We start from the raw sequence: 21,303 nt of genomic DNA, 5'->3' as shown, positions 1-21,303 counted from the left end.
AGCCTTAGAGTATGTCGCCTTCGCTACCGAGAATCTTCAGAGGTGCTAATAAGATTAGCTTTGCTAGGTGTACACACATGCAAACATCTGTGATCATGGGAAGAGAGTGGTTGTCGCAAACCCTCGGAGACTGGATCAGAATAACACAGCTGTGCTCGACACTCATCTTGAAGGGCTCTGCTGACCTTTTCTGAGGAATGTCGCCACTCTGGTGTTAGTCACGTGTGTGTGTGTGTGTGTGTGTGTGTGTGTTTGTGTGTGTTTGTGTGTGTGTTTAGAGGAGCTGATGGGAGCTTGGCTGATTCAGCCAGAGATAGAGATAGCAAGTCCATTCATTGGAAAGCAATAGTCTAGTAATGTACGTACATGTGAGTTTGAGTTTATTGTTAAGGAGCGGATGGGGGCACATCTGCACAAGAGTCTATTCTAATGAGCGCAGATGGAGTCTGCGATTCTGAGAGTGAGCATTTGACGTCAGACGGCCGCCACACACACACACACACACATACACATACACGGCTGGTGTGATCTATGTTTCCAGTATATTAAATAATATTGTCTGTTTTATTTCAAATGTAATATTCGTTTGATGGCGAAGCAGAATTTTCAGCAGCCATTATTCTAGTCTTCAGTGTCACATGATCCTTTCAGAAATCATTCAGATTTGTTGATTTGCTGAAACAATTCTAATTATTATCAATATTGAAAACAGTTGTGCTGCTTCTCTATGAGGAAAATAAATTTCAGATAAACAGAATTTCCGACTTTTGTATTACAGATGTCTTTACTTTCACTTGATAATTTCAATGCATCGTTGCTGAAAGTATGAATTTCTTAATAATAAATAAATACTGACCCCACACGTTTGAATAATAGTGTTATGTTGCTTGCAAAAATAATCCATAATTTGTTAGAGTACATGTATACAGTACTTTGCATTGTACACTGATTTGTGACTTGCATATTATTTTTATTCTTTTTGAAAAATTCATTAAAATGATGCTGCTTATTGGAGTCATGAATCAGACCACAGTTGTAATTTTGAAAGATTTTTATTATGTGTAGCCAGCAAGAATGATAAAAATGGATGTATTTTCTGTTTATTGTCTTTCTATTATTTTGTGATGCTCAAACTTTTCCTCTCGTCATAGTTCAGCAAGCTCACAACTCAGAAAAAAATAGAACTGTAGCCTCATGGCAAGAGTTCACTAGCTTTCCTTTGCACAATATGACAGTTGCAATAATGTCTGATTCAAATCATCATCCCAATGAATGCTTTTGTAATTTTATGATGCTTTTTCATCCTTTTTTTAAGATTGAAAGCTTCAGTCAACATTTATTTAAATAATATGGAAAAATTAAAAGAAAAGATTTGTTGAAAAGACATGAAAGTAAGACAGAATTGAAAAAGTTTGGGGGTAAACTATGCTTTTAATCAAGTTATTGGGTGTCTGATGGCCGTATTACTGAGTACAAGACCCTTAAGGACTTATGATTGTGTGATTGTGTGTGCATTTTCATGCCTGGGCATGTCAGGATGTTGAAAGGGCATGTATTGTTGTGTGTATGTGTTGGTGTGGGTGATCTTCTGTTCCAGCCTGTGTGTTCAACTCCATTTCAAAAGAGGCAGTTCTTTGCTGTAATGATTGCTTACTGCTGTATGAGCGTTAAATAGTCCCCGAGGACTAGGTTTGTTGTGGCCTTTCTCTTTGAAAAAGGCTTATGCGTCACACGTGGTACGAAGAGAGAAGAGGTGGCTTCTGATATCCTGACACCTTCCTACCCAAACCTGCTGACATCACCGCATTTGCAGTAATTGTGCCACGATTCTTGCACTTTCTCATTCTTTTCGACACCTCTGTTTCTACCTGTTTGACTTTTTGACATTGTGAAGACAAAAATACAAGGTCAGATGGATGCTTTCACCCCATCCCAACCTCTCACATCCATGTATGGCAAGATTTAATCTGTCACATGATATACTCTTGACCCATTTATGTCTAACAGTAGAAGTTAGTGGTTGTGAGTGGTTAGAGTGGGCCGTGTCAGTTTCACTTAACCAAGCAAACCAGTGTCAGGATGGCCACTTTAACCCTATGAAGTCGATTAACGCGGATACGCGTTTTGAGTCATTTTCTCCTGATAACCCCGAAAAGAACTTAAATTACACTTTCAGTTTTAATCGTACAGCTAAGAGCAATACATCAATCGAATCTGTAAAGGGTCTACTTTTTTTTGGATACAAACATAATAACAACAAAACTTTGTGCACTTATAAAATAAAGATAACAAACAAGGTGTGCTGTCTGCAGCCTTTGTCTGCGCTGATCTTTATTTACAAACACGTCATTAAAATGAACTGTAACTCCGTGAATACTCAACGAAGAGACATGAGAGAGATATCTATAGAAAGCTTGACAGGTCTACTTTTAAACTAAACAAGTGCTGCCGAAAACGGATTTTCTGTGATAAAGTAATCCATATTAAAACAACGGGATGTCTGTTTTTCATGTCTCCCTTCATTATATCTAATGTGACCACGCCCCCGCGCTGAACGCGCTATTCAGATTCAAACTGAAGCGCGCGGCTTGAATACGCCCATAACAGAAGAAAAAGCAGCGAGTCTGTTCTTCAAGTTTTTATTTTACTGTTTGCTTATAAGTTATTTTTTGACCCTGCTTTAATCTTCAGAATGTTTTTTTACACTATTTTTTACACTATTGTGTTTTATTTTATTGACACTTCCTACATTGGAAATTGTATTTATTTATTTATTTATTTATTTATTATTATTGATGCTTCATGGGATGACTCCTGCATATTTTATATTACTTTCACATCACTCTGAATTTGTGAATGTTATTTTATTTTACTAAATCTAGACTCTTGCATTCCAAATTGTACTGATTTTATTATTATTATTATTATTTGTATTTATTTATTTATTTATTGTATTTTTACTTGGAGCAAAGGAAATGGACAGAGGGAGAATTGAATTTAGAAACTTTGGGAACCATATTGAAACTTTTGTTCCCCGCACAATGTGTCCGACCCGAAGAACCAAATCTTTTCCCACCAGTCTTAACTGTAAATTGGATTTCATTTTGAAGAAAATAGCAGAAAAGAGTCAAAAGAGCACTTAGAGAGAGAAAGGAAAGAGTGTATAAAGCAAGACACCAAAAGAGCCCTAGTAGCTCATAAATAATCTCTAGGCAATTACGCAAGTCCACTTAGAGCTTCACTTTTGTGTCTTAGTAGTGAGAGGAGAAAAAGAAAGGGGAAAATGTGAAAAGGAGGAGGACGAGGAGAGAGCGAGTCCCCAATTTGACAGCTTTTTGGCTTGTTTTTCATTTTTTATTCATTAGATAAGTAAAAGCAAATACAAGGAAGGCAAAGGGGTGTTGTGCGGTGATTTATGTTTACTTCTCTGAGAGAATGCAGGATTTATTTGCAACCAAGGCTTTACGCTCCACACACCGCAAAGCTTTGCATTACTGAGAGCATGCGACAGATAGAGGGAGGAGGTGTCATGTAATAAAGAGGGACATGTTCTTTCTTTTCTCTACGCCTGTCTCTTTCCCACGTGTTGTCAAATAAATGTTCTCTTTTTATCGTCTCTATCATAATGACCGGAGGCAGCTTATTGCAGCTGTTTATTGCTTTCATATGTGTAATTATGCAGTGATGGGGGACAGAGTGTGTGTTTGTGATGTGTAATCTGCCTATCTAATGGATTAGGCCCAATTTTAATGAGCTCATCACACACACACACACACACTGATACACATGCTTGGAGAAACACTTGGATTAGAGGAGAGAGAGTTAAAAAAGGTTGAACGTACATTTTGATAACTGACGGTTGCTGATCTATTCCTAATATGTCTATTATTCACATATTGGTCAATGAAGTCAAAATAGAATTGATAAACCATTTAATAGTGCATAATTAGATTGAAAAATAAATGTTTAATTAAATGCTTTCTGCTTTGTTGCTCATGATGAATGCCGATGAAAATGCAAAAGTTTTGTTTGCCGTGTTCTGATAGCATCAGTAATATATTAGATTGAGGTCTGTAACATCGAAGTGTTTCAAAGTCGAGTTTTTAATTTATCATGTCACAGGATACAAATCAAATAGCCATTATTCACTTTCAGACAGCCTCACAGGCAAAGGTGAAAGATCTCTCGTTTCAAATCCAGTTTCAGCTCTATTCCCATTAGAGCGTGTTTCTCCTCCAGTTTCTGTTGCACTTTATAAATAGGCAAAAGAAAAACTCTATTACTTTACTGAGAAGGATAACAGTTATGTAACACAAGAACAAGAAACTTCTATAAAAAATTAATTCACTTAAATGCAGTACATTCATAAACATTAAGACAGTATGAAAATAAAAATTCAATGCCATTACTAAATGTCTAGATAGTGTACCTCGTTTTACTGTGCATGGTTCATCAGTCCATGTTATAAGAAAAGAAAAAAAACAGGTTTTCATTACCTTTTCTGCGATTGTAACCAAGGCCTCATGAGCTGGGGTAAATAATATTAAACCGTTTGCTCCCTCTCAAGCCATCCAAGATGTAGAGGAGTTTGTTTCTTCATCGAAACAGAAATGTAGCATTAAATCACTTGTTCACCAGTGGATCCCCTGCAGTAAATGGGTGGCGTCAGTTCAAGCAGCTGATAAAAACATCACAATCAGTTAACATCTTGTGAAGCAAAAAGCTGCATGTTTGTAATAAATTCATCATTGTTTGTAATAAATTCATCATTTAAAGCTTTTTTAACTTGAAATTGTTGCTTTCGGATAAAATATGAGTCATCTTTCCATAATATTGCTTTCTCCAGTGGAAAAGTGAAAAATGCAAAGATCAAACACTGTTTAAGTGAAAAGAATCCAAAGCAGTTCTAAACAAATATGGCTTTTCACTTCGCAAGACATTAACTGATGGACTGGAGTCTTGTGGATTATTGTGATGTTTTGATCAGCTGTTTGGACCTTTTTACATTTTCCCAAATCTGTTCTAATGAAGAAACATCTATATCACACTTGGCCTGAGTCAGTACATTTTAAGCAGTTTTGGGGGGATTTTAGGTGATCTATTTCTCTAACCAGTAATGTCACACATTTCATGATCCAATCAAATCCTGATGCATGAAATCCCACCCTACATTCTTTCCCAGCAAATATTCTGTGAAATGTTTCTTTACATAAATAAAATGGGTTGTAAATGCTGTTTTGTGTCATTTCTAATCACATTCAAACTGAAAGGTGAAAAAACTAATGCAGATACTGGCAAGAAATGCACTGATAAAACAGAACTAAAAAGATTAGTGAAAAAACCCTAGAATGTCAATATTTCACAGTTCCTAGTAGTCATTTTCACAATAAAGTGCAAAAATCACATTGCTGCTTAATTAGCCAGGTGCTTCCAAATGCACATGTTATGGCAGAGTTTCTGTGCAGATTGAAGTCACATCGGGTCAGGCCCTGAAAGAGCACTTTCCTGATACCCCCTCTCACCCCTCCGGTAGAGTACTCTCATTTTCATTTGACACAATTTATAGATGTGCCTATAAATTGTTTCTTCCAAATTTGTTTCAACTTTCTATATATATCAATGCAAGTACTCTGATAAAAAGAGTATAAAAATCGAGTGACTCTAGACCGTTTAATCTGTATTAAACACAGCTCATTATTTCCATTCGGGACGAAACATAGGATTGGCTTAGGCGACTGTCACTCTCTCGCAACCATGGCAACCACCCTTTTGCCACACATGACCTGCCCACTTGCGCGCACACACGTTTGATTTGAGGAATTCAAGGACACGAATCCTAGGAATACCAAAACAATGGCAGAGAAACAGCAAGCAAAATTCACAGTACCGGCCTATGAAGTTAGTGAAGGCAAACCAGGCAAAAAAAGGAAGACAGTAACAGTACAAGAAAAGGCAATGAACAAAAAGTCTTTGGATAAACAAAGAAATAAAACGCGAGTTAATATCAGCGTGGCTTTCCAGCTATGGCGAGAACTGAGGGAACTCAAGGGGCTGAAAAGTGACTCCTTGATGGCTTTATTTCTGCTGGACAGGTAAATCTTTCTTTTTGTATTTTGATCATACATACAGCGTGGCTTTGGAAGGAGCCCAGAAGGGAGGGGGTGGAGTAAATGGAAGTAATGAGCTGTCTTTAAAACAGTCGTGAGAGGTCTACAGACACTCGATTTTTATACTTTCTTTTTCAGAGTACTTACATTTTAATTATGTTTTGATATATAAATAAAGTTTAAACAAATTTGGAAAAAAAGGTTTTTATAAATTTTTTTACCTACCCTGCCTTTAATATAAAAAAAAAGAAATATTTATGAACAATTATTTGTGACATTCTCTGTAATATATATAGTGATGGGAGGAGCACAAGACAGACACAGTGGGCGTGGCGTCAGGCTTCGGGGAGGCTTTTATTAACAGAAAATCAAATAAAACAGGGGATGAAGGTGGCCAAAGGGCAAGGGTGTCCAAAATAAACAGGGAATCGGGTGTCCTCGTCGTGCTGCGGGGTTCGTGTGGGTCGGGCAGTGTTCATGGAGGAAGGGTCCAGGTAAGGGGCGGAGTCCGGCGGTCGCACGCGCTCCCCTATTCGGTCCGGGGCGCGAGGGGCGGCGGCTTCCTGCATCACTCTCGTTGGCCGCGGCGCTGGCAGGGGATGGACGGCCCGGCATCCTGGCCCGACGGCCGTGTAAACGGGTGCAGTTCCCATCCGGATCGCGGGTCCGGCAGCTCACGTCTCTTGTGGCGCGGGAGTCCCTCAACGCACCCTTCCTGGACCCACGAGGACACCAGTGTGCATGCACGGGGAAGAGACCGGTATATCGAGGAGAGGCGCATTGGGCTTTTAAACAGCGGCGGTGATGAGGCTCCATTTCCTTCAGGTGTGCCCCATCACACGCCGCCAGCCCTGACTCGTCCAGCGCCCCTCCTCTCACACACCCACCCACTCCAGTCGGGAGCCTGGTGAAGGGCGGCGATTTAGCACGGGGTGCCGGTGACAATCAGGGAGGAGGCAGCTGACTCGTCACAATATATATATATATATATATATATATATATAAATAAATACACACACACACATGGCGAGCATGATTTCACCAAGTACAACATGTTCCTGGATCAACATCCTTGTTGATCCTGGAACAAAATTCCAATCAACAAATCAGAATTGAGATATAACTTTTCAGAAAATATCTGTTTTAGGCTTACAATCAGAGTTAGGTGCTTTTACACCCTTGTTAATCAGCTATTATTTCCCACTGATTTTAGGAATAAATTATGGGTAAGGTTAGGTTTAGGGTAGGGATTGGGTTAAGTTAATATTTTTGGACAATAATGTTGATCCAGGATCATCATAAGATGTTGATCCAGGAACATGTCTTACTTGGCAAAATCACGGCGACCACACACACACATACACTTTTTTTAGAGGATATCATAACTTATTTTAGAAGAAAGAGTTGACCATTATGACTGGTTTTGTGGTGCAGGGTCACATATGTATATATTACAGAATATCATGAGAACTTGATGCTTGTTTGTCAGTCAGACAAACACTAGACTGTATTATTAATAATATTTATTTATTTTTTTTCGTATTTGTTTGACTCTCATGTCTTGAAAGAGTCTCAATGCAATCTGAGCCTGGTCACAACAAAGGCAGGGTAGCTCACCCTACAAAGAATTACCTACTCCTCCAAAAACCCTGAAAGAGCACGTTCATCCCTTTGTGGGGAAATGAAAGGAAGATTATTGTTCCTACTGTGAGAATGAACTTTGAATTATTTTTCTGCCTTAGTTTGTAGAAAGTTTGCTCCCTGCTCTTGCTACGTGACTGCAATTCAAAGCCTGACTTTTTTTAAAGCTCACTGTAACAGTATTTTACAGACAGCCCGGCCGTTTGTATTCGAATATAAATGCTGTGATATTCATCATACTTACACTTCTCCAGGCGAGCAGAGGAAAAAGTGATAGATTATTCATTGTGTGCTTTCCATTTATCAAAACAGAGCAAGAAAGTGTCAGATGGGATATTTTACGTAACCAAAGCTAGTTTTCCTATTTTGACCTCACTTAAAAGCTTCATAAACACTGGCCTTAAAGCAATAGTTCAATTAAGAAATGGCATTCTGTCATCATTAATTAACCCTCATGTTGTTCCAAAGGCACAAAGCTAAGGCTTGCTAACCATAACATAACAGGGTCAAATCCAAAATATGCTTATACTGTAGCATTCTAGATAGTACAGAGAGTGTCTGTTTTACCGTATGCTCGTTTGAGTATCAGAAGCAGTGATATTATGCAGAATTGGATGGTGTGTAACAGCTCATCATGGCTTTTTGGAGTGCTTTAGAATGGCCTAAAAGGAGGAAAAAAGAACCCTGTGGTGGAATACACTCCCTCGGTGCAGACGTGACACCCACATGTATGGTTCTGTGGCCGTTTAGCCCAGCTTGTGTGTGTCTTTGTGTGTGTGCCAGCATGCCAGAGAGTTGCATCACCATAAGGCCGTGCCATGCTGTGGCTCAGTGGCAGAGATGCGGACGGTGGGGCCTGTACAGATGGAGACAGAAGGTTTCTGGTGAGGTGAGGGTGTGCCTATGAGATACAGAGAAAGAAAAATGTGTTTGTGTGGTACTATATTTATAAAGCAGTGTAATTTTGTGGCATTATGAGTGATTTTGTGCATATGTGAGGGGCATGTTTTTGTCTGCGTTCGCACGTTTGTGTGCAGGAGGCCTTATCTGCCTTTTTGTAAAAAGGTTTGCCCTCTCAGAATGTGATGTGGAGCTCAGGGAGGCCAAAGATTGGCCTGCTCGATGCTACCATCTAGAGGTGGCGGATGAAAGTCCTCTAGGGGCCTCTAAAATCACAGTTTGGAAGTAATGTGGAAGCCTGTGGCGCAGCACAATGACAAATGTCTGCAAATGCCACATTATGTTTTATTCAGCTCAGTTTTATGACATGCCATCACGTTCGGTTTTAACGTGCGTACTGAATGTGCACTAGATCTCATTCTACATGTACTTGTTAGATTCACCCTGGGAATGTAAGTGCATTTCATGCATGTCCTCCCGTCAGGATGCATAAAAGACTGTAATCGTGTGTGTGAGAGAGAAGCACTCTCTAAATATTAAACTTATTTTTAATATAAATTAAATTATATGGGGGTTCATGGGAATGTATGTTTGGTAGTATTTTTATTTATTTATTTTATTTTTTTGATTTTTTTAAATAATTTCAATGGCTATCATCAGTATTTAAAAAAATCATACATAATATTTTAAATCATATTTAACAGAAACAAATCTAAATAAGTGTTAATAGAGTAAGTGTGATTAATTTTGAATTAATTGAAACGTATTTTCTTTTAAAATTTCAGTGACTTTTTGTATATAACTCATCTCACATTAATAATAATAATTTTAAACATATTTAATAAAAATATAAATAACATTTTAATAGAAAAAGTTTGATTAATTTTGAATTGCCATATTTAAGATTTAATTTATAAAAAGTGATGACTGGTTATTTAAAAATGATCACATTAATAATAGCTTAATAACATTAATAACATTTATTTTAAAAAAAAAATCTAAATAATATATTTAATAGAAATAGGTTTGATTAATTCTGAATGAATATATTAACATTTTTATAGTTTTTTTATTATTATTTATACAAAAATGTAAATGACTGTGAGGGCATTTAAAAATCATCATGTTAACACAATTTTAATAATATTTAAAAATATATATTTTTATAAAATAAAAAATAATTTTAATAGAATAGTTTGATTAATTTTGAATATATATATATATATATATATATATATATATATATATATATATATGGCATGTAAAATCATCACATGAAGTAGATTTTTCATCACATGAGCAGATTTTTCAAAATCAACCTGGGAATGTAAGTGCGTGTGTGTGTGTGTGTGTGTGAGCGCGCATGTTTTTGTGACATATCAGGACACAACTCTGTATAATGGCATCATGGGTATGACACAGGTATTACAAGGAGAGGGTGACTTATGAGGACATAACCCATGTCCCCATTTTTTTGAGAAAGTAAAAATGCACAAAGTTTCCTGTGAGGGTTAGGTGTAGGGTTGGTGAAGGCCCATAGAATATGCAGTTTGTACAGTATAAAAACCATTATGCCTATGGAATGTCCCCACTTTTCACAAAAACAAACTGTGTGTGTGTGTGTGTGTGTCTGTGTGTGTGAGAGAGAGAGAGAGAGAGAGAGAGAGAGAGACAGACAGACAGACAGAGAAATGCTCTTGTGCGAGTGTGTCCCTCTCATGGGTGAGATTCTGATTCGGGGAACACAATTAGCACACATAGCAGAGTCCATTTGTGCCATTGGGTAATAAACATTCAAATGTATGTGAGTAGAGGCCTACTGGGATACCGAGACTGTGTGTGTGTGTGTGTGGCTGTGACCTTGTTCTGCTCCCTGATCTATGTCCAGATCTACCTCTCTTTCCCCATCGCTCTCTCTCTCTCTTTTCACTATTCCCTCCACCCTCACTATCAGCAGCAATATAAATAATGCATTAAAACACATTAAAAACATTAGCTGGGCTTTACTGCCAATAAAAGAGGAGGAAGCTGGGGATGGAGAAAAAGAAGGAGGGAGTGATCAGGTCTGAAAAAGAAGTGAACTTTATAAAGTGAGAAATCCCAGAGCTGTTGGTCTGGACCAGAGCCAGGACGCCACAGGTGCACTGTGGGTATTTTTCTGTCACAAATGACTCAGTGAGACTAGTAAAATATGCAGTTGGAAGATGACTTTAATAAACATGATTGACAGTTTATTGCCATTGCAGGGTATTTAATTAGTTTATCATTACTATGCACAAGCAAGGACGAGCACAGAAATGCACATGCAAACTTTTATACTCTCTATCAGAGGTTTGTTATAACTCCATACTTTCTTTTTCTCATTCATTCTCCTTCATATCTTGTATTAATACAGAGTTGTAATAAAAATACATATTTTCAGCAAGACTTAAATGATGTTACTGCTATTCTGTAATGCTTGTAATTGAACTTTCTATTCATCGCTTTTTCCACAAAAATATCAAGCAGCACAGCACAGTTATTGATGATAATAAATGTTTCTATGCAAATTAGCATATTAGAATGGACTGAAGTACTGATGCTGAAAATTCAGCTTTGCCATCACAATAAATGAGATTTTAAAATATATTCAAATAGAGAACTGTTCTTATAAATGGTTATAATATTTCAAAATGTTACTCTCTTTACTTTATTTTTGATCAAATGCAGACTTGGTGATCATAAGAGATTTCTTTCTAAAATGTTAAAAACTTACTAACCCCAAACTTTTGAACAAAAGTGATTTTGAGTAGTGTAAGTTTTCAGTAAAACATTTTATCCTTTTATGAAACATTAAAACATATGTAGTAGTTTATTATTGCCATTGTATTACTGTAAACTGTTGTATAATATTTAGTTAAGTTAGGTTTCTGTTTATTGTTGCCGAATGTTGGCATTTAATAATGCAGAGTAATGAGGGGAGGAGAAACATTTATTAATTTAGCAGATGCTTTTGTCCAAATTGAATAAAAAATGAGGGGAAAATACAATAAAGGAGTCAATAATGTTTGCAGTGAAGTTACTCTATTGTAAGATTTTATTGAATATGGCCGAAAAAAATCATTAACTGCATTTTTATGTCCCTTTTTCTGTTGAATAATAAAAAGAGCTTACTGAAAATAAAAAAACAGCATGGAATTTACATGATTTTCATTCAATATAAAACACTGCATTCCTTATTTAAAAATAAAATGAGTGATTATTAACTTAAAAATAATTCAAGGTTGCAAAAACATTAAGTACTTAAACTGCAAAATAAAATAATTATTTGTGGTCACATGGCAAGGCAGAAGAAATGTACAGTACCTTTTTTATTAAACCAAATAAAATTGCAATGGCATAAGAAGGGATATATTTCTGGAGCCAGGGAACATTTGACTTGATTTGATTAATTTGACTTGTACTGTACACTGCTAGTATGCCTCCTCTATTTTTGGCTTATAGCAGCTGAAGAGACTTTTTCCTTAAGGACTTTTTCTGTTTCTGCAGTGCAGACAGTGAGGGGGGTGTAGAAGTAAAGCGCAGGAAGCTACTCATAAAAAAATACCTGCTACATCACAACTCATTTTCACGAGTAAACTGCTGCAGATGAGCGATAGAAAAGTGGAGTTTGTGTCTTATTTTGGGGGCAGTGCCCTGTGCCTCCTCTGTATGGCCTGTGCCAGTATCTGCCACTGTGCACGGGTCTGCTCTCCTTCCTGCTGGCAGCATGACAATTGGCATTGTTAAAAATTGATTGCCTCAGACCGTTCCATGGCTTACATGTATTATTGAGCCGGAGTCAGTTGGGGATCTACCACAAGTGAAGGAGGCAGAGCGAAACATTTTATGATAGTGAGAGTCTTTTAGTGAGACTTCACACACACACACACACACAAACACACATTTGTTTGCAAGTGCCACTCACACACATAAGCAGAGATGTATGCAAATGTGTGGCATGCTCTGACAATGCGTTTCTTTTAATATTTCATTCTGAATTGCTTTGTGTGTGTGATGTTTACGGTGTTCTGTTGTAAAGCTGGGAATTATTCAATCTAAGAAACATTTGCCTTTGCTTTTTTTGTGTGTGATTGTGTGTTTCAAAATGCAATATTCTTTTCCATTATCCTATAGGACAAAAAATATTTTTTACGTGTTAATAAATTGCATCTCATCATCTCAAGCTAAATAATATGTTGAGATATGTTGGGGGTTATGGGGTAAGGTTATGGCTTTCTATTTACTTAAGCTTTTAAATGACTTTTCTATAAATAGCAGGAAAAAAAAAGAAGCAATTTGGTCTGCCTATTTCATATGTCGGGGTGGATATGTTATGCTTGAGAAATTGTGTCAAGCATGAAAGAACAACAATTTATGAATATTAAATGAGATGAGAACTTTCCAACTTTGAACTTGGATCCTCAAAACTCAAATGGTCACTTCCTTTTCATTATGTCATTTAAAATGAATTTTATTGAGGCAAACGCTGGAGTGGGAAAATCAAAATTCATGGAGAGAAGTGCTGTTGTTGAAAGCAATTTTAATTTTAATCTAATTTAAAGATATGAATCATTAATTATTAGAAAACGATTGTTTTGATTGTTCTGATTTTCCCGGCAATGTATATTTCTTACATTTTGACTATGGGTATGCAAAATCATTATATGAAACATATTTAAGATTTTAAAGATTAAAGATTATAGATTACGATGACTGGGCATGTAAAAAATAATCACATAAAATAATAGTTTTAATAAAATAAGTTTATCATTGAATTTGAATTATTCAATTTTTAAAAGATTTTGATGACTGAACATGTGAAATCATCATTATGGTTCATTTTGAATTATCATATTCAAGATTTTTTGATGACAGTATGGGCTTGTAAAAATGAAAGGTAAAAATATATATTTTTAAATAATATGATTCATTTTGAATTACGTACAGTAAACATAATTGTATTTTTTTTTTTTTTTTAAGAATTTCAATCTATCATGAAATAATGCTTTGAAAAGAATAAATTTCCTAATTTTGAATTAAAATATTTACACACACAAAATACTTACAAGCAACTTTTTGTGGGCATTTACAAATGGTGCTGGAATGGCTCATATACAACCGTATTGATACTAACTGCAAATGTAAACACTTCACTTGAATATTTTTTTGTGCTCCGCTACAAATCTAATGTCTTCTCTCATCCTTTTCCCCCTTCTTTCTGTCTGTCCTGTCTTTCCCCTTCCCTCGTTCTTCTCTCTGTGTTGCACAGATGAACAGGCCAATCCAGGTGAAGCCAGCTGACAGTGAGAGCAGGGGAGGTAGATTTCACTTCTCTTTTTTCTTCTTCCCTTCCTGTTTCTCCCCCCACCTTCCTGTCACTCTAAATCAGTGTCTCCATTACCAGTAGATCTCCCCTTCTTAAGTGTCATATATAATAACGCATCTCGATGAGACCCGACAGTCATACAGGGCCCCAGAGGATCTTGGGCCGGCCCTCACACACCTTACATAACTCTGATTATTACCCTCCACTGAGGTGCTAGGAGAGCTACGTTTTTTAAGGTTTAGTTTTCGTTTTTGTATGGACACACTGTTGTATGATAGAGAACGTTTGTAGAGTTTTATGGTAAATTTAAGGATAAAAGTGTAAATAGGAAAACATGTTTTATTATGCTTAGTGTTAGTATTGTATTTATTGCTTCTCAAGACTCAAATGAAGTCACTTCCTTTTCATTATGTCATTTAGGATGAATTATATTCAAGTGGTGTGATGGGAAATACAAATTCATGGAGAGAAGATTTATCATTCTTAAACTCCATTTTAATAACATATGAATTTTCAATGATTAGAAAACTATTTTGAATATTTATTTGGTTATTTGCTTATTTTTGTTATCTATTGAAGCTTATTTCTGCCATGGGATAAAATACTAAAATGTAAAAAAAAATATCTGGGAATCTTTTTTTTGTTTTGTTTTTTTTTGTCACAATTCTAAATTGGCGATCTCATGATTCAGACATTTGTTCGAAAAATTCTGAATTTTACAGTTTTCTTTTTTTTCACTACAGAATAAAAAAAATAATAATGGCGACATTTTCTCAGAATTTTATATCTCTCCTTTTTTTAGAATTGTGCGGCAAAAGGAGAGAATTTTGAGATATAAACTTTGCGAGAAAAGAGTCAGAGTTGTGATATAAAAAGTAGCAATTACCTTTTTTTATTCTGTGGCAGAAACAAGCTTAGTATTAGCATTATTAGTATTAGGATAGAATGTTTTGTTAATAGAATAGATTTATTTATTTGTTCATAATATTAGTGTAGTGGTTCTAGATGGCATAGAAAACAATGAAGCCAGGTGCTTTGAAGCTCCAGAACATTGTTTTTAATGAGAACATAAAAATGAACATCAGAAGGTTCTCCTATGACTTGCTACGAACTTGAAAAGGTCCCTTGTTGGCGTCATAAAAACTAAAAAGGTTCCCCTATGACTTCCTATAAACTTCAAAATGTTCTCATGTGGCATCTTAGTAAGTTTATCAAAAATATTTTTGCCGGTGACACAATAAGAACATTAAAATGATATATCACATTATTACGTTTGTGGTCAGGGGAGTGAGATCGAGTTTCCATGCATTGACTTTGCATGTGTGTGTCTGTGTGTCACTTACAGACAAAGTGGAAGTAGTTTGGTGAGAGATGAGCTCCTCTTTCCCCACTTTTGGGTCAGATATTTCAGATAACCAAGATTGATGGACCCACAGAGAGAGTGAGACACACATAGAAGAGTCAGACTTGGAGGCACCTCTCTCTCCTTCAGAGTATCTCCCGTCATTTCATGCCATACACTCGGTCCTTCCTCTAATTACGAGTGTCTTCCTTTACACACACTTGACAGATCAGTCGTCTTCGTCATGATGGACAGCTGAATTTATCCCCCTGTTAGCCCTGTAAAAACGCAATATATGTCCCTGCAAAGCCCTCTGATTCCACTGGCAAAACTGATGTGCCGTCCCCGACCGATCCATTCACTAGTCATTTAAAGTGAAAGCTGGGATGGAGAGAGAGCTCTAAAGGTCAAAGTGGGAAAGACAAAGAAAGGAAGTGAGAGGCACAAAGACAGAAAGAGACTTAAAGGAGAGTTAGAAAGAAGACAAGGAGGTGGGGTCTGGTCATAAGAGACAAATAAGGATGGATATCAGAGGGAATGAGAGGAAACAGTTGGAGACACAGGTTAGAGACAACTAAATGAAAGACTTGTTGTTCTAAACAAAATAGCTTATTCTGTCCCACCATTATCAGGAAATGTGCACAATGTGATTTACACCTAGGACTTGTTTATAGATCTATGACCCTTGTGGTTTCGGGAACAACATTCCCGTTGACCAAAGACCATAGCAGGGAGAAAAAAATACTATGAAAGTCAATGGCAACCACCAACTGTTTGATTCCCAGCAATCCTCAAAATATATTTTATGTTCAACATAAAAAAAAGCATCTCATACATGTTTGGAACGACATGAGAGTAAATGATGATTTTTGGGTGAACTATCCCTTTCAGATATCTTTGGCTTTTCTTCATTTTAAGCTATCTGAAGCTACCTGGATCTTGTGTGCATTTTATCCCGCATATGCGCACCACACTTGTAAACATTCCCCACAGAGAGAGGCCGGACTAGAGATTAGTCTTGTTGACTGGGCAAGGACACCCTGTCAAAGCATGTTAGTGAGCGGCAGGCCTGGACAAACACAGGAACACACATACTCATACACAGTAGTGCTCATTAATATCTCTGCTGCATCATCCATCATACACACACACACATCACACATACACATTGATCAAGTTTACCTATACAAACCAACCTGCATGATCCACTAGAATGTTCAGTTGCTTAAAGCACATTTTTCTAAAACAATTTACACACAATTGTTTTGAGTAAGTCTGTAATTATAATTACATTATATTAATAGTCTGGATTACAAAAAAAAAAATATATATATATTGAAGTCTAGGGTATGTCACCATTTAGATAGTAAGATAAATATGTGTGTGCATGTTTACACACTTTCATATTCAGTCCAATTCCCTCTGCGCCCTATAAATGTGTGCCTTGTTTTTTAACTCTGTGCCTTGTCTTGAGTTTAACACATGCAGCATTGACACTGCAATTACAGCCTAATAAAACCCTGAAACAATACCGCTTTTGTTCCCCTCACGCTGATGTGTAATTCAATAATGTCTACATAATCTGATAAAGAACAGCACAAACAATAAACAAGGGACTCCTGAGGTGGCAGAATCGACTAGGCGAAAGGTTCTCCACAGATAAGTCGCTCATGAACTCATTTCATTATACAGTAGCTCCAACAGGATTTTTTTTTAGTGCTCTTCTGGATTAAGCCACAGAAAATTGTATATTAGGTGGATAAAAAGCATGCATTGTGGGATTGATCCAATGTGTTGTTGATTTTTGGACTTTTAATAAGTTTGTCTTTGCTGTTGTACTTTAGTTATGGTGACTTTTAATAGCATTTTGATTACATTTTACAGTACTCACCTCATTGCTTGTTTATTTTGAGTGTCGTTATAAGATTCAGTCGTCTTTAAAAATAAAATGCTCAAACAGCGTGTACAGTAAAAATTAGTAAAAATGGAAAAAAGAGGTGTTGTGCATATATTGAAATGAGCAGTAGAACAAGACGACAGACAGATGTTGTTTTCCTGTGTAGCCTTTAACAACTTCTTTGTGTTTGTTTCAGAAGACAGAAAACTCTTTGTTGGCATGCTGAATAAGCAGCAATGTGAGGACGACGTGCGGCGCCTTTTTGAGTCCTTCGGGAGCATTGAGGAGTGCACCATCCTCAGAGGTCCTGATGGAAACAGCAAAGGTTATTGGCTTCAGTCTGATTTTTTATCATCACTGAAGTGTACTTTTCAAGTCTGTATGTTAATAATTATTATTATATTATATATCATTAAAAATATATGCTTTTTAAAGATCTGTTTAAAAACCTTAAAGGTGCACTCTTACATTAATATGATGATGATATATAAATGTTTAATAATCATTTGTGGAGTTACAACAACATGGCTTCTTGACCCAGTTAGAGGGTCTCCCTCAACATTTTCTTTCTTTCACTGAGTTTTTTTCTCTATTCAGGTTGTGCGTTTGTGAAGTATTCTACTCATGCAGAAGCTCAGGCCGCTATCAGTGCTTTACACGGCAGCCAAACCATGCCTGTGGGTGCCAGCACATGTGATTATGCATTTTTGTATCATTAGAACGTTTAAAGCACAAAGAGTCCTCATTTTGTTTGTGTGTGTGTGTGTTTCAGGGCGCTTCTTCCAGCCTGGTGGTGAAGTTTGCAGACACAGATAAGGAACGGACCATTCGACGCATGCAGCAGATGGCCGGTCAGATGGGCATCTTCAATCCGATGGCCCTGCAGTTTGGAACGTACGGCGCCTATGCTCAGGCAAGAGCTCTCTCTCTCTCTCATTAGACCCTATTCCCAACAAAACTGCAGGGTCTCAGTGGAAAAAAATCTGTCGACTCTATAAAGTCTCGATTATACACAGTGCTCCATGCATTATGAGATTATGTTATCTTAGTGTGGTTTTGTCCATCAGGTTCAGCAGCAGGCAGCGCTGATGGCATCAGTGGGTCAGGGAGGATATCTCAGCCCTATGGCGGCTTTTGCTGCTGCACAGATGCAACACATGGCCACTATAAACGGCCTCCCAGGGGCTCCCATGACCCCAACATCAGGTGAGGAAACACACACACACACGCAGACATTCTCAGACAGTACACTCTAAAAACTGCTGGGTTGAAAACAACCCAATTTGGTTTATTTTGGCAACCCAGCGCTGGGTCAAAAAGGGACGAACCCAATGCTGGATTATTTTAACCCAACCAGTTGGGTTATCATGTTTAACCCAACCTGCTGGATTGCTTTTTTTATGGTTTAAAATGACTTCATTGCAGGGTTTCAAAAACCAGAGCAGTGTTTTTTATCACTGTATTTCAGAAGGAAAACTACTGTATTTAGAAAATGTTCAAATTCATTTCGCATGTAATGCTTGATGAGGCAGCGTTTGTGATAATTAATAATCGATTTTATATATTGTATAAAAATATACGAAAACACTTATACAATAAATGCACAATTAGTTAGGTTCTTTACCAACTATTCTGGCATGACAGTACACAAATAAATCACAACATTAACTCTGATATAACATTTAACAGACGTGTGTGTGTGTGTGTGTGTGTGTGTGTGTGTGTGTGTGTGTGTGTGTGTAAGAATGTGAGTATGTGTATGACTGACAAGAGTGTAAACTCTTCTACTAAACAACACAGAAAAAGCATTTAACATTGTTTTTACAAATTATACACTTACAGTTTGTTTCATAGTCCATGAATACAGATCATGCATCACGGTAAATTTTCATGATCTCTTTAGCATAACTGATGTAATCATGAAGAAGCCCCATCAGCACAGCATGTGACATCTTCATCATCCAGGGCAGCGTCCTCCTTTAAAACCACTGCTGCATCAGTTTAGGGGAAAGGACGTTCTCCTCTCTGACCAGCATTCATCCAGTCACCACCTGTTCTTCATCAGTGGCCTAGAAAGAGAAACACATTTGAAAAAATAAAACATTTAATTAAACTATCCATTTTCAGATAGAGGTGTATTCACATCCGTAAGGATAGGTAAATAATCTGTTTTATAATTTCAACACTTTGTGTGGTTGTTTAATGTCTCTGTCTACCACAGCGCTCCAGAGTGCTATAATGGCAGCACTAGTGTGAGGGCATGTAATATTGTTTGAATAAATATTGCTTTCAGAAAACTTCTTCACTGAAACATTAAAACAGACATGACATTCAGATACCTCACAAATGTTCATGTACGTAGATGGCTGCTCTTCAAACGGTTAGTTCACCAAAAAAAAAAAATCTTAATTTACTCTCCACATGTTGTTCCAGACTCATACAAACTCTGCTCATTTTTGGAACACAAATAAATATATTTAATATTCTCTTAATTTGTGTCCTCCATTGCTAGTCTGGGAGACCAGTATTTTATTTTGAACATACATGTTTGCTATCATATAATTTAAGATTTATTCATATATAAATATCAGAATGAATTACTTCTACAATAACTCTATTTATGAGGCTTGAAAATACTGATTATCTAGACTATAAATGGATCAACAAAATTATGAGAAAATGAAAAATATATTCATTTCAATATATTCAAGTCTTATAGGTTTGGAATGACATGAGGGCAAGTAAATGATTTTTTTGTGTGAACTTTACTTTAAGAGGGAAGACCAAAAATGATGACTCTCCAAATCAGACAAGACAACTCCAAAGTTGGTTTGAGTTCTGCAATGAAAAACACAGACATCAATGGTTTTAATGAAATGAGCAAGTAATCACACCGTTGATGCATCAAAATGTGAAGTAAACCGGCAGTAGACAACAGAAACATTTATTTTCTAAATATAACTTACATAAAATCTCAAAAGAATGATGCTCTCCCATGTCTCTGGCTTTTAACATCTACAAAAACAAAAAACAAACATTATTTTACTCTTAGTAAAAAAAAAACAACAACTGATAACATGAAATTATGACGTTTACTTGCCTTAAACTACTGTATCTTTCCCTCTCTTCAGAAGAAGCTGAGAAAACCACCTCCTCACACAAACAGACTTCTGTGTCCTTAACTCCAGTTAGTTTGAGTTCTGCAAAGAGGGACATCAATGGTTTCAAAATATGAACATATAATCACTCTGTTGTTGCATCAAAATGTGAAGTAAACAGGCAGGGCACAACAGAAACATTAATTTTCTAAAAAAAAAAATAAAATAAAAAAAAATCACATCAGTCTAAAAAGAATGAAGTTATCTTGTCTCTGGATTTCAACATCTACAAAACAAACATTATTTTAGTCTTAGTAAAAATAAATATAACTTGATGTTATTCTGAAGTTTACTCTCCTTAAACCCGTCTGTCCCTCTCTTCAGAAGAAGCTGAGAACACCTCCTCCTCCTCAGACAGTGTGTGACTCTCACACAAACAGCTTCTGTGTCTTTAACTCTCGGTGCAGACACAGTAAAGACACGAACTCGAAAAGTCTGAAATATTACATGTAAAACATACTTTAAACAGTTACCACTTCAACAGCCTCAAAATAATTATGCTAGTCTTTACTACACAATGCCGTTTCCTTTAGGAGACAAACATACATTCAGTTTAACCGCGAAAAAAAAGACAAATTAACATAAGCGTAACCGTGACCATAACCGTCTATTAACGCCTCAAAAAGTACAGATAATGTAAAATATTATGTAAATATGACAAAATACATCCACGGACGTTATATTAAAATTACCTCTTCCGTTCAGTAACGTTAAATGATGCAGTTAAGACCTCCGTGTCTAAGGCGAAAACCGCGACCATTTTTTTTTTCTTTTAAATATTACGTTAAGCTCCTTTGTTTCCGCCTTTCATACATCTGGGTAAACAATAAACGATAACTTTACATTTTGAATATTTACTTACCATAGTCTTTCACTCGCTTCTAGCTTCTTTCACGATGAGAAAATGGCGG

The 21,303-nt window shown here is 36.6% G+C and overlaps 1 protein-coding gene and 1 long non-coding RNA gene across 2 annotated transcripts in view; one reads left to right on the top strand and one right to left on the bottom strand.

The window, feature by feature from the left end:
• Positions 1-21,303, top strand: part of LOC132130952 (CUGBP Elav-like family member 4) — a 91,595-nt gene that overhangs the window by 57,548 nt on the left and 12,744 nt on the right. Inside the window, exons 3-7 of the mRNA XM_059542834.1 lie at positions 13,939-13,987; positions 17,431-17,559; positions 17,832-17,911; positions 18,007-18,147; positions 18,302-18,440. Coding sequence (XP_059398817.1) covers positions 13,939-13,987; positions 17,431-17,559; positions 17,832-17,911; positions 18,007-18,147; positions 18,302-18,440 — 538 coding nt within the window. The remainder of the gene's footprint in view (positions 1-13,938; positions 13,988-17,430; positions 17,560-17,831; positions 17,912-18,006; positions 18,148-18,301; positions 18,441-21,303) is intronic.
• Positions 19,998-20,735, bottom strand: LOC132130954 (uncharacterized). Its single transcript, XR_009428819.1, has 3 exons — positions 20,573-20,735; positions 20,201-20,434; positions 19,998-20,072 (listed from the first exon to the last, which is right to left on the bottom strand). It is a non-coding gene; the product is annotated as an uncharacterized LOC132130954 (long non-coding RNA).

This window comes from Carassius carassius, chromosome 47 (genome assembly GCF_963082965.1).
Source record: "Carassius carassius chromosome 47, fCarCar2.1, whole genome shotgun sequence".
NCBI classification, from domain to species: domain Eukaryota; kingdom Metazoa; phylum Chordata; class Actinopteri; order Cypriniformes; family Cyprinidae; genus Carassius; species Carassius carassius.
Note: the sequence above shows the minus strand (reverse complement) of the source record. Positions and strands in the feature narration are given on the sequence as shown.